This window comes from Hipposideros armiger, unplaced genomic scaffold (genome assembly GCF_001890085.2).
Source record: "Hipposideros armiger isolate ML-2016 unplaced genomic scaffold, ASM189008v1 scaffold_543, whole genome shotgun sequence".
NCBI classification, from domain to species: Eukaryota; Metazoa; Chordata; class Mammalia; order Chiroptera; family Hipposideridae; genus Hipposideros; species Hipposideros armiger.
Window position 1 is genome coordinate 1,067,325 of NW_017731893.1, and position 14,175 is coordinate 1,081,499.

The following is a 14,175-nucleotide window of genomic DNA, read 5'->3' on the forward strand; positions in this document are numbered from 1 at the left end:
GGGAATGACCAGAACTCTGGATTGCTTTCAGTCTGAATGGTAAGTAATTATGTAGCTAAATATTATAGTTCTCTAGAAATGCTAACAGTATTTAACATGTACACTTTCAACAAGTCACTCGCTTATACAAAATGGATGAAATGGATGGAAACCTTTCCCATCCCCACTACTGAAACCACGACACACACACACACACACACACACACAAATACAAAAGTGCACATACTCAGGATATCAATTTCAAATATGTGTATATTAAACATCTTTCTGAAATACTCAAATTTAGGTGATTTTCAAAAATCAAGAAAATGGAATATCTTTGTTGTGACATAATACAAAGCTATTTTATGAAATAATTTCCTAATATCTTCTATGTAATTAGTAAGAGTAATATTTCTTTCATTAACACATCCTACTAATGATACTGCTTTGCTTGTTTTACTTATTGTGATGGCATGCCTTTCTCTATTCACACAACTGATTGATTCTTTTTCTATAAATGTTCCTTCATTTAGATGTAAGTGGAAACATTTTCAAATAATGCCTGAACACAAGACTTTCTAGTTATAATTGAAAATTTTAATAACTTGTTATAAAAATCAGCAGGAATGCTGTCTTCATTATTTTGCTACCATAGTGTCATCAGGCATGTTTTTTGTGTCCTAACAATGTTTTGCTAAAGAATGTTATAGTGTTTGATATTTAAAAGCCATTGCATATTATAGAAAGAAGGAATAATGTGACATATAGAGATGTTTATAGTGTTCTTTGGCTAATACAAATTTTAAATATAGGGGCAATTTGTCATTTCTACTAGTCTAACCATGACATAATTTTTATTTTCTGATTTTTGTGGTTCTCATCTACTTAGATCACATACAGAGAAGTCAGTTTTATTATGTTAAATTGCATATCTAATGTTAATAAATTCAGTGGGAAGAACCATTTTTTCATTAATACAGTTTAGGAAAAGAGCAAATTGATGGTAGAAAAATAATACTGTTCCTATTACATCTGGAAATTTTGTGAATCATTTTTATAAAAATGTCCCTAAAAGTAATTACAAATGTATTAGAAAATACATTTTTGTAAAAGTAGATAGATGATTAATTTGCAGTACTAATGAAATGAAAGATGAATATGGTTCAGTTACCTTTTCGCCTGAGAATATGTATTAGGACATGTAGTGTCCTAATGTTTGGCCAGTCTAAGTGAGATGATTCCTTGGGGAAATCTAGAATCAGGTATGCTCTTAACAATTAGATGCCTGTCATATTATCCTTTCAGATTTAGCAATTTGAATTGAGATGAAATTTTAGGAAGCTACAATTATGTTAGGATTTTTAGAACACTAAGTAAGCATTACATTTAGCATAATATTACAATCATAAAGTAAAATTTTTCTAAAATGTTTCCTTATTATATGGGCTTTGTAGCACTATGGTTCAAATAATTTTATCCTTATCTCTGGCTGCCAGTTTGTAATGAGATTACAAATTGTTTATATTGAGATTACACTGTATTTGATATTTTTATTTTACATGAAACATTTTTGGCTTTGATCAGAAACCTTTATCTATTCTGCATGGTAGGATGATAGGGATATTAAATATATTACCTTTATCATTTTTATTATGAAAAAAAAACACATATCATTGATATGAGTTCTTTAATCTTATAAAGAGTAACAGAACAGATTTCTCCATTGTTAGTTTGTAAAAAACAACAAACCCCAAATCAAAAAACCTGGGTAGTAAAATTTGGCTGTGTCCTTTCAGTCCTCAAACAGTACTTGCAGTAAATCCTTTAAATTTGGGGTGAACAAACGAAGACACCTGGGCCAAATTTGGCCTGCCTTCTATTTTGTAAATACAATTTTATTGGAACAGAGCCATGACCTTTCTTTTATTTTTATATTAGTTTCAGGTGTACAAAACAATGCAATAGACATTTACCCCCCTCACAAAGTGCTAACCCTCCTCCCCCAATCTACTACCCCTCTGACATCGTATATATTGTAGCAGTTACAATTCCACTGACTATTCCCTATGCTGCACTCCACATCCTGTGATTATATATGTATTAAATTATAGTTGACAGTATTATTCAGCTTCAGCTTCAGGTGTACAGCACAGTCCATGACCTTTATTTTAGTTTTTGTCTATGGCTGCTTTCATGCTACAATAGCAAAGTTAACTAACTAGTCGCAACAGAAACCAAATGGCCCAGAAAACTTTTTGTGCAAATTATGTTTTTTGTCCATTTACAAAAATTTACATGCACTTATAATATAGTATGCATTTTATATTTATATGATACATACATAATATATATAAATATATGTATATTTAATACATTATACACACACGTATGTGTCAATATGATAGGAATTTTTTCTGTGACCCATAAAACAGTCTTCGCTGTGCATTTGATGAATGATATTTTTATGTCGATTTTAGAAGTCCTCTGTGGATAATGATAATTTTCCCGGAGGCAAAATTAAAGTCAGGGTTAAATGGAAAAAACATGTAGTGCACCTAAGTACCCTTACTTGAGCGGAAGTCAGCCGCCTCCTTCACTCCACTGGGACCCACTCAGTGGAGATGTCCATTCCTGCACATCTTTGCCTGTGCTTCTAATTACCTCCCACCCTCTAACTCTTCTTCCCTTTACAGCCAAATGTTTGGAAAACAGGGTCTTTATTCTCGTTCTTTCTTTCTTTTTTTACTTCCTATTCAAGTCTTAGTTCTCCCTAGTTTGGACTGTATTGATGGTTGGGTGGTAATAAAAATGCCATCACAGGTAATGGTGCAATTATTTATAATATTTGATTACTAATTTATTATATTTTTTCTTAATTATAGAAGAAATTATAAAATATGTATTAGTATATTCCTGTAATTTCAAAAAGTAAATATTGCCACTTTTAGCCAATATATTTTGGCATAATATATATAATTACTCAAATATGGGCAGTGCAGTTAAAACTTTCTGGGAATGGTTAAGTGTAAAGGCAGAGCCTGGAATTAAAATTACACTTGAAAAATCCCTTATGTTGCCCAGGATGTGTGGGAAGTATGTGTGGTGTATATATTACTGTCTCTCAGTGAATACTGCAGAACAAGTTTTTGTTCCTTTAGCATTTAAACCTATTGCTGTTTCTTCAGTTGATTAGGACTTGGCTTCTGGTTATGTGCCATGTTGTAAGATTGTTTTTTCCACCATCAGAATTAAGTTAAACACAGGAATGTTGTGACTTATATTATGTTAATGTTTGTGCTAATATATTAAATTTCAGTTCTGTAAATATATATGCAGAGATTTATTTATGTACTGTGTTTTCAAAAAAACAAGCTTATGAGTGAATATTTAACATAAATTTTGTAGCCAAAATTAATATAGCATTTATTAAATATGAAAGATTTAAAAATATTTACAGATGAAGCCTAAGGTTTATCACTCAGGAATGCACTTCGTATCATTCTTATAAACACAGTGTGTTCTCATGCATTATCCCATTTATTTGTCCCAAGAACTATATAGCAGGAAGCCACTATCATGTCTCCATTATGTGGGCAAGGAAATGGGCTTAGAGAGGTCAGGAGATCTGCCATAGTAAACAGCAGCCAGTCACAGCCAGTAAGAGACAGTCTACCCATCTCCCAACATCGATGCTGAAGTGTGGAACTTATACAAGGGAATCTTGAAAAAATGCCAGTAAAGGTATCTTTTAGCTTGACTGGAGACTGAAAGAACTTAAGGAATATTTTGATTTACAGTTCGAATTTGTGCCTGTTTTCCATTTTGGTGTGAGGAATCATGGGGCCAATACTAAACTTGCTCGACTGTATTATATCTTTCTTGTGAAGGACTGTCTTGTTACAGTGATTCATCATAATGGCGCTGGCGATTCCAGCATCATCAGTCTGGGCCGTACTTAAGGGAATTTTGTCATCTTTGGTGAAGTATTTCCTTCACTCGGAAAACATGGAAGAAAGATGCTCATTTGATGCTTCTTATTGTCTAGATGACTGTTTCCCTGTCTTTTATATCCTGTGCCTGAAGGAAAAATAGCCCTTATTCTCATGACATCATTTACGTTTACTGAAATTGTATTGTATTAGTTGTCATTTGTGACAGAGGGCCTGAAACTCTTTTGGCATATACACAAAACTTATGAAAGCCTAAGCGCTTTCTCCCTGAAATATATGTATATTCTCTGTTTCTGGATAATTGTAAGTAGTTTTATGGACCTTATGGTGAATATGAAAATCACGAATGTGAATTTATTGGCAATAATTCATTGGCAGTTCTGTTGGTAGTAAATTTTATTTCCAGTTCCTAATAGTTACATGACAATCTTTTTTCTATCTAAATTATTTTTAGTCTTATTCTAAGGGTAAATGACTAAGGAGGAAGAAATAAAGAAGGCCATATTTTGTTAAAACACACACAGACACACCTGAAACAAAACCAAAAAAATATTATGCAGGAAAATGTAGGTTTTACTGAGAAATATATTTCTGGAGTTTGTAGATTAGTATTCCTAATTACCTTAAAATAACTTTAGTGAGTTTAAAATCATATTTGATTTTTTACATGGATGGCATAACTTTTGCATGATAAATGACTTTTGAGTGTCCTAAGATATATATGACGTAGTATGTGTTGTGTTATTTTTTTTATTTTTTTTACTTATCTTACCACATATTTATTTATTTACATAACATTTAATTTAGGGAAGGACTATATATCACTTTTATTCTTGTTGAAATAATCAGTGATTTTTTCTGCATTAAATAAAGTAAGTTGCTGAAAACCAATTTTAAGCTCAGAAAAACTTTATGTTCTAATATGTTAACCAATCCTTATATGTCTTTTCTTCTGAGATAAGTATAAACACATTCTAAATATGGATAAAACAGTGAATTTATGATTAAATGGTTATCTATTTGTTGTTTTAGAAATTGTGGAAAATATTATTTAATATTGATTCAATTATCTTAACCTTCTGCATATTCTGCAAGGGTTCTTTTGCTGTTCTTTTATGTTGGATAAGCTATAGAACATAAAAACATGACTATTAATGTGTAATAATAAAGCTAAGAGTTATAATATGAAAATACTGATAATTAAGCATTTTTAAACTAATGTTTAGCTCATCTATAGCAAGCTTTGTAGAGATTTGTTTATTAATAGCTTTAACTTGAAATTTTTTTTATGATCTGATTATTTTTATTGAGCTTTATTAAATGCTACCTATAATGATTAAAATTATAATTATTTACAAATCTGTAAATGATTTTCTGATGTTCTTTCTTATTTCACTGAGAAAATAGAAGGGCCGTAACTCCTGCCTCTTTACCAATCAGCTGCCTCTGTGCGAGGCATTCCCTTTCGCCTGTCACAGAGGCTGAACCATACCCGCTGTCATCTAAGGCCTCCCCTCCTCTACTGTATCCCAGCTTCTCTGGCTTACTCAAGGACATTGGTCCTGCAGTCGCCACCTCTCTCCCCTGAATCCTAAGCTTTTTCCCTTTCTGCTGGATCATTCCCATAAGCATACATGTTTACAAATCATACATAGATACGATTTTGGAAAATCATATTGTATTTGGAAAAATATTTTATATATTTTTCTTCCACTTCTTCTAGGTTCATCTTGATTTCCTAGGCTCTGCTTTATGGCATATCTCTCTGTTGCTACTTCCTCATCTCCTGCTCTTTCATACCTATTCCAGTTCCACTTTCATTTCNTGACTATTTTAAACTTTATTTTTAGTACAACATTTATTTCCCTTTTATTAAGCATATGGACAGCAGGAAGGTCATAACAGGAGAAGCATCACCATGAAATGAATTTAAATTGTTTTACTGAGTAGACTTCATTTGTGCAAATAGAAAGCATGTCCCTGAAAACCAATTTAATGGTCAGAAAAACTTTAAGGTCTAATACTTCAATCAATTCCTATGCTTTCTTTTCTTGGATGAGTACACCTAGGCCTTTAACTGTATATTTTAAAAGTGAGTTGATGCAGTGCTACACATTTGTGCTTCTGCTTAAGAAACTTTGCAACATTATTTTTCTATGTATTTTTTTAACCTATTATAGATTTACATTTCAGACAAGATAAATAAAACAAGCTCATTTATATAATTCATTAAGTTGCTGAAAGTAAGACCGTTTTCATAGATGCAAAATGGATGCTCATAAAAGTTTTAAATTCTTTTATAAAGAAACAGAGTGCTACTAATAATCATGTATTCTCATATTTTTGGTCCAACAGAGGGCATTTACCTACTGGTATGCCCCCTATTTTAGGTAGATAAATCTAATTGTTACAGGAATTCAATATATCTGTTCTACTCTACTCAATAGTAATATGATAATGATTACATAACATTCATCGAGTATTTTCTGTGTGCCAGACAGTATATACGCCACTTTACATACTTTATTCTAGATGAATGCGAATTGCAGTGTGATGTTCTTATGTTTTCACAACAAAATGTGAACTCAGCCATTTATCTTTTCCAACCACTCTACTGAAACTTTCTCCTCTTCTTCATGTACCACTCATTAGGCTGATGGTGGTGGCGGAGGGGGTCTGTCTTTTTTGGGTTCATCTTTTATTCACTCACACAGAGGGTGAAAACCTAGAAAGAATAAATTATTTGTTCATTTAATAATTGGCATATTCCTCAGATAATTGTTCAAGATTGAATATTTTAATCAACAATTTGTTGCACCTTCAAGATGTTGGTATGGAAACAAAGTTGAGGGTTGGATGGTGGGAGTAGGCCCTGAGTACTGTGACACATTGTTTATTTACATGTAATAAAGACTACAAGAGTGGCAGTAAAATAAAGAACAATACAAGTCCTCTCCACCCCCCACCCCCCAAAAAAGGGAAGATGGGGTAGGGGAGAAAGAAAGCTGGAAGAATGGATGAGTCACAGTCACCATATGCCACAAGTGACTTGATCTTGCAGCAAGAAGCCCCACTGATCAGAATATGCTCTCTCAGGAGCCTGCACACCTAAGCTCATCCCACTTTGTTGACAGCATCCCATCTCCTCAGTGGTTGCTCTGACATAGCCCCTAAAGCAGAAACCTGTTTGTCTGCATTTATTTTATGTTAATCTGAATTTTGAAATACTGTGATACAGAGAAGCAGATTTATTCCATTCTGATCCTCTTGTGAGATGTCAGCCCTCTAATTCAATCCATCCATTTTTCAGAATGTGAGTCTCAGTGCAGTAGCACTTTGTCATTTAACTAAGACTGTTAGAGAACTACTTTTTCATCTTAAATTATGTTTTACATTTTTATATTGAAACTAACTTATACTACGTGGGTGGTTGAAATATTCCCATTAATTTTTCACATACAGCTTGGGCTTAGAATTAATACACTTGCTTTATGCCAGGGGTTTACAGAAGATCTATCCATTTGAAGAATGCTTCTGTATTACAATATTAAAGACCTTTCTCATCAAGTTACCAATCATTCTAGTAATATGATATGCAGGTGATGTGTGTTCCTCATATGCATTACCAGGATAAGATCTTGGTTTTCCAAAACTTATGCTTTCTTTTTCACAATTGTGAGAACTAAGTAACCCAATGCATTCTCTTAACTATTCAAGCAAGTTCAGAATTAAATTTTGTGAAGTCTTTTCCTTTATTTGTAAGTATTTTAAGTTATCCTGCTTTGTATGTATTTCAATTTTATAAACACATTTTCCTTGGAAGCAGATAGATTATAAATTATTTTGACAGCTTGTCTTTAGTTGCCTTTACTTAAATAAAATGGAATGAATGCTATTTTTCGCCTTTTGCCTGTGCAACCGCCATCCCCATATACATTATTTTGGTTGGGATTCTTTGATGAGAATTATAATGGAATCTGTTTTTCATTTATCTTTTTTGAATTGCTCAATACTGGATTTGAACTGATAACTAAATATTTTTCTTTTTTCAGAAAGGAACTAACAGTGATTCTTAAAGTTATTTTTATTATTTTTTTTCAGCAAAGCTAGAGCAGAGCTGCTGAAAGCTCAGAAAGAACGTGATTTTCATCGAATGCATCACAAACGAACAGTCCAAGAAAAAAACAAATTAATTAATGACCTCAAAGGGTAAGCTGCTAATATTTGTTGGCCTATTTATTTCTGAGCTATGTAATCACTGTTAAGCAACTTGGTTATGGCAGAAGGTTTCAGGTAAATTTATTTATTCAACATGTATTGAGCATGTACTGTGTGCCAAGTGGTATACTATGTGTTTGAAATACAAAGATGAGTAAGTTTGGTCTCTTGCTATCATGTGCTCTACTGTCTGCCAGGGTAGCGCAGGCATTTCCACTTTGCTGAGTGGTGGCAATCACTTCTCCTAAGTTTCTAAGAGCCACCCCAGGAGTGAGTTCAACTCATTCACTGGAGTGCTTGCTCCACTTCTTGTAAAATCCAGTGTCTTAAGAAAGTGGTTCAAGGTCAATAATGTATTGTTTATCCAGTCTTAGATTACAGCCCTTTTTTATCAAGTACCTCAAAACCCAGTCTCTGAGGTACTTTTTCTGGTTCATTTTAGTCCGTACTGATTAACCCTTGCAGCAGTTTGGCTGTATGGTCCCTTCCTTCCCTTGTCAGACCATTAGCTTGGTGGTAGGAGAGGAGGAAGTAGGAACAACTGCAGGAGGGCATCTGCTAGCTTGTGCGGAAGTGTTAGCTCTTTCTAGGGAAAGAGGGCCACCTCTGCAAGCTCATAGGGCCCAAGGGGAGGGGCTGCAGAGCCAGCAGCTGTAGGAGCATTCTGAGAACCAGAGAAAAAGAGGTAATTCCATATTGACAGAAGAGTCAATTCATCAGGAAGACATAGCATGCGTTAATGTATGAGCTTCAAAGTACATGGAACAAAACATGATAAAGCAGAAAAGAAAAATAAATATTTCCACAGTTACAATCGGAGATTTTAACACTCCTCTTTTAGCAGTTAGTAGAAAAATAAGAACATCTCTAAGTCTACGAAACAAGACAAATGAATTGACATTTATTGAGCTCTACTTTGGACTTTTAAAGTGCACATGGAGTGCTCACCAAAGTAGATCATATGCTGAGCCATAAAACAAGTCTCTCTCTAAAGTTCAAAGAATTGATGTCATACAAAATATGTTGTCCGATCACAACCAAATTAAATTAAAAATAGATGACACAGAGCTCTTTGGAATATCCCCAAATATCTGGAAATTAAGTAACACATTTCTAAGTAACACAATGAGTCAAAGAAGGAAATGAGAAAATATTTGGAACTGACTGAAAATACGGCATTTTAAAATGCGTGGGATCCAGCCAAAGCAGTGCTTAAAGTGAAATTGATAGCTTTAAATGTTTATGTTAGAAAAGAAGAAAATTTTAAACCAGTGATCTAATCTTGTACTTTAGAAGCTGAAAAAGAACAAATTAAATACACAGAAAGAACAATAAATGACATAATAAAAATAAGACCTGTAACCAACAAACTAGCAAAGGGACAAACATAAGAAAACAATCAACAAATTCATATGTTGGTTTTTTGAAAATATATAAAACTATCAAAATTGATAATAAAACTGACAAACCCAGGTGGACTAATCGTCACCAAATTTTGGCAAGTTGAAAGTGTAGATTGCAACCCAGCAATTCATCTCGGTATTTTTCTAAGAGAAATGAAGATAGATAACCAAAAGCTATCTTACTCGTATGTGACTGGTATAAGAATATTCATAGCAACTTTTTTCATNAAAAAAGTTTTTGAAATAACTATTTGGAAATTTTCTTTATAGATATTTTTAAGGGAAAAATGGTTTTTAGTTACATTGAAGGTAAAAATATTTTTCGTACTAGATACTGGAGAGGAATGATACAGGTAGTAGTTTGACATCTTGGAAAAGAAAAATATAACTGTACTTATATATGGAAATGGAGACCAATTGTTATTTTAAATGTGGAGGTCTAGAATTTACGTGACCTGCCTGTGGCATGTTTGCAGAGAATTGTTGGTTGAATGAAGGCTGGAAAGCATCACTGGAGCTATAATGTCTTTCATAGTTAAGACACTATTTTATAAACCTTGTTTTTATTTGGTAGCTGACATGCCACAATATCCATCTGAGCCTGAGGTCCATAAAAACTATTATAAGTTTTATTCCTGAGGAACCTGTTCGATGTTGGTTCATACCTTGAGTAGCATTTTTTGTCTTAGTCTTGTCACATAGATATTGTAAATATTCTCAGTTTGATTGTTTACTCCCAAAACATCATTGTACTTGTGCTTTAACACCCTGCAGTCTGGCTTTCACCCCACCTGCTCCTCCTAAGTGCACGTCCTATCTATCTTTCATTCCTGTCCTCCCTCAGCTTCTACGGCAGTGTTCTGCTCTGCGTGTCCTTCCACCTCACTGACAGGCTTCGTTTCCCCTTTGCACCTCCATGTTGTTTACACTCTCTAAGGCTGTGCCGTCCAATAAGGGAACCATTAGCTACCTGTGGGTGTTGCCAGATGTAACATGACTCAGGTGGTGATGAGTGCTGTGAAGAAAAATAAAGGGCAAAGGAGGCAGAGGGAAAAGGGCTGCTGGTGTAAACAGGGGTGTGGGGGGGGTGGGGGAGGGAAGGCCTCTCAGATATCTGAAGAAACAGAGAGGAGGCCATATGTAAACATGGGGAAAGGGAATTCCAGGCAGAGGGAAAAGGAAGAACAGAGTCTCGTGGGAACNTATTTATTCCTGCAGCCTCAAAACTAGTTTCTCTGATTTTACACTTGCTCCTCTAGAGTCAGTTTCTTTAAACAGATGCAAGACTAATCCTTTGGAAACACCAGTCTGATCAGTGTCACTTGACGCCAGCCTACCAGTGGCTTCAATCTGACTTAGAGTAAACTCACATTCCTCTCTCTAGCTCCCCGCTGTCTTCCGGACCCATCTTTCACCACTCTCTCTCTTGCTCAGTTAGTTGGCTCCCGCTCTACGTACTCTAGATATACTGGCTTTTTATTCTTTATTTTACTTGCCAAACACCTCCTGGTCCCTGGTCCTTTACTTGCTGTTTAATCAGCCAGGAATGTTCCTCTCCCTAATCCACATGGCTTAGTCCCTCATTTCCTTTAGTTCTCTGCTCAAATATTACTGTGCTGATTATACTTTTTTTTGGCTATCCTACATAAAATAGCACAACCCCCCCCATCACTCTCCATGTCAGTCTCTCTATCCCTCTTATCCTGCTTTGTTTTACTTCATATAGAACATATCACCATCCAAACTAGAGCAGAAATTCCATTAGGTAGGTACTTGAACCATTTTGTAAATTTCACCAATGTCTAGATTAGTAGGAGATGTTTAGTTCTATTTTATGTACCATGATGATATTAGTATCAAACAATTCATGAATATTTTATTTTAAAAATGTATTATGAACATTGACATTTTAATTTACACAAGTAATGTTGCAATTAATTTCTATAGTCATTCCCTAAGACTTAACTTTTTGAATTGTACATAAACTAAGCCAATTTAGTAGAAAGAAACAGCATAAAGCTTTTTGTTTGGTTTTGTCCTAGGTATGAGTTTATACAGAAGGGAGTAACTGAACTTAGAGATGTTGGGAACGTTCCAGATGTCTACACCCAGAATATGCTTTTAGAAAATGAGAACAAAAATCTGAGGAAAGACTTGAAACACTACAAACAGGCAGCTGAGTATGTTATTTTTTTAAATGACTTGTTTTCTATTTATTTTGGGCTAATTAAAAATAAAGAGTTGAATGAGGCTAATAGGTGGATGGTGGTTAATGTGCCAGAGCTTTAATTCTGGAGAACTGAATTATATTTAAGTTCTAGTTGGAAAGAATGCCAAAGGCTTCAGTAGCAAATTAATTGAACAGATGACCGGAACTCTCACAATTGCAACTCATTAATAAGAGTGGAATGCAGGGGGTTATGTAGGAGACGGTTAATTTGTTACATAATATTGACTTCCTTATGTATTTGGATAATCTTTTCAAGGTTTATCTAATCTTTTCCTGTGAGGATAAGCTAATTTGTGAAATAATATTAAAATTGTAGAAAGCAGAGAGGAAGAAAAGAGCTAGTGTATTCCTAGTAGGGGAATTTCAGTATTTGAAAATTCCCCAAAGGAAACTGTAATTTTGTAATTTTCTAGCATGAATTTATGCATAGAGGAGAACCTTAACAGTTAGAAGCCGAATCTCTCTGCATTTTTTCTTTTTCTTTCCTAAAATTAAGAGAAGACATGCAATTTTAAGTGAGTGCATTTAGATAAACAGACAATATTATTCTGGCAAAATCAAATATGTGAATGTATTGACTTGGGGTGAATCTACTCATCTAAGACAATGTTAGATGGGAAATCAGTGCTTAGACGTGGAGTACAGACAGCTCAAGCTTTGTTCTTTAATTTCATTAAACATATTTAAAGAGGGGCTTTCTCTGTTAAAGAATAATGCTAAAACCAAAAATTAGATAAACAGGACTACCTGTTTATATAGGAACATATAGGAACATGGTATTTTTAAGATATTTGTAAAATAATTTAATGTAAAGAAATGTCTTTGTATTGCAAACTGAAGGAAACATTTTAAATAAGCTCCTACTATAAAGTAAATAAAAGATAATTTGTATGGTCATTTATTCAGTTATTATATGCACTTAAGAAACATTTTTGCAAGTTATACAAATTCCGTATTATTTATGGATATACTCTTGGGCATTTTACATTTTGGAAAGCAGTGTATGATGATCCACAGAATAATGTGTTACTAGAACCAGCATTCTATCTATTCTCAGTTCTATTTCTCAGAAGTGATTTGCACTGTTGGCCCTGATGCTCCCCGTGATTTTTGTATAGACACATAATGGATGCACTGGGAATTTGACACAGCAAATTTTTCAGAGTGCTGCCTGGCATACTGTTTCAGTTTCTGAATCCTTTGATTTATTGCTTGAGTTTATAATTTTCTTTTGAATAGATAGAGCTTTTTTGTGCAATGAGAGCTTTGCCCCAGTGACATTCAATAATTGCTGTTGATTATTGGTTGTTTATTAACTATTATATTTAATAATTATAATGAAAACCATGTAAACTCTTACCCATGAAAATTAACTTAATGTTAAAAGAAACCATGATTGAAACAGATATCATTCAAATGAAATCTGTCTTCTTTGTGTTTACTCACAGATTATAAAATATACTATATGTACTAAAATATAGTTTTTAGTTTCAACGGCTTAGGTTATATCTCAAGTCTGTCTCATTCTATATAAACTTGAACAAAATAGAAAAGGAAAATATTTATGTGCTTTAATCTGACATGGATGGAACATGTGAAAGAAAGCTGTTTGACTCGTAGATGCCTAATATTTATATCATTGAATGAGTATTAACCATGCTGTGCTTTCATAGCACCTTTTAGTGCAGAGTGTCCCTGTAGCCTAATTATATTGGAGACGTTCTCAGAAAATGGAGAATGAAGTTTTGTCAAATATTCCCCAAGCTGTATCTTTCATGCTACAGGTGTGCCCCAAATTGTAATATTTCATCACACAGGTTTTCATATTTGACTTGTGGTGATTTTTTTCCAATAAGAATTAGTGATAAACATGGGATTCCCTTTATGGAATTTAACCTAAAATTTTTCTTTTTACACTTAAGACTATTTCTTAAAAGCGGGGTGAGCATTGGTGTTAAATACTTTTCTAGTAATAAATATTTAATATGCAAAAAGAGCCAGGTTACCGATAACTTATCTATTGTCTTGATTATACTGATAGTATTTCATGATTTATCTAGAAAAATCAGAGAGAGCATAAAGCTATAAGCTTAATATTTATCTAGGGGAGAGTTGCCTTGGAAAAAGTATTGAATTTAAAGTTCAAATACCTAGCTTCCAGTGTTCTGCCACTTATTAACTCCGTTTTCTTACTGTTAAACTGGGAGTAATTATACATAATATTATTAACTCCTAGGGAGTGATGTGATAATTAAATAAGACAATCCATACTAAAGAGCTTTGTAAATCACAAAGTGCTTTGCAAATGTCAGCTATTATTATCAATATCTCTATAGGCTGTCATCCCTAGATTTTTCTAATCATCACATTGTTATTATTTTTTAAAATTCAG

The 14,175-nt window shown here is 33.7% G+C and overlaps 1 protein-coding gene across 1 annotated transcript in view; it reads left to right on the plus strand.

The window, feature by feature from the left end:
• The first annotated feature begins 4 nt into the window (after positions 1 to 4).
• The window catches only part of LOC109396776 (sperm-associated antigen 16 protein-like), a 93,140-nt gene continuing 78,969 nt past the window's right edge, over positions 5 to 14,175 (plus strand). Inside the window, exons 1-2 of the mRNA XM_019668906.1 lie at positions 5 to 39; positions 8,034 to 8,141. Coding sequence (XP_019524451.1) covers positions 5 to 39; positions 8,034 to 8,141 — 143 coding nt within the window. The remainder of the gene's footprint in view (positions 40 to 8,033; positions 8,142 to 14,175) is intronic.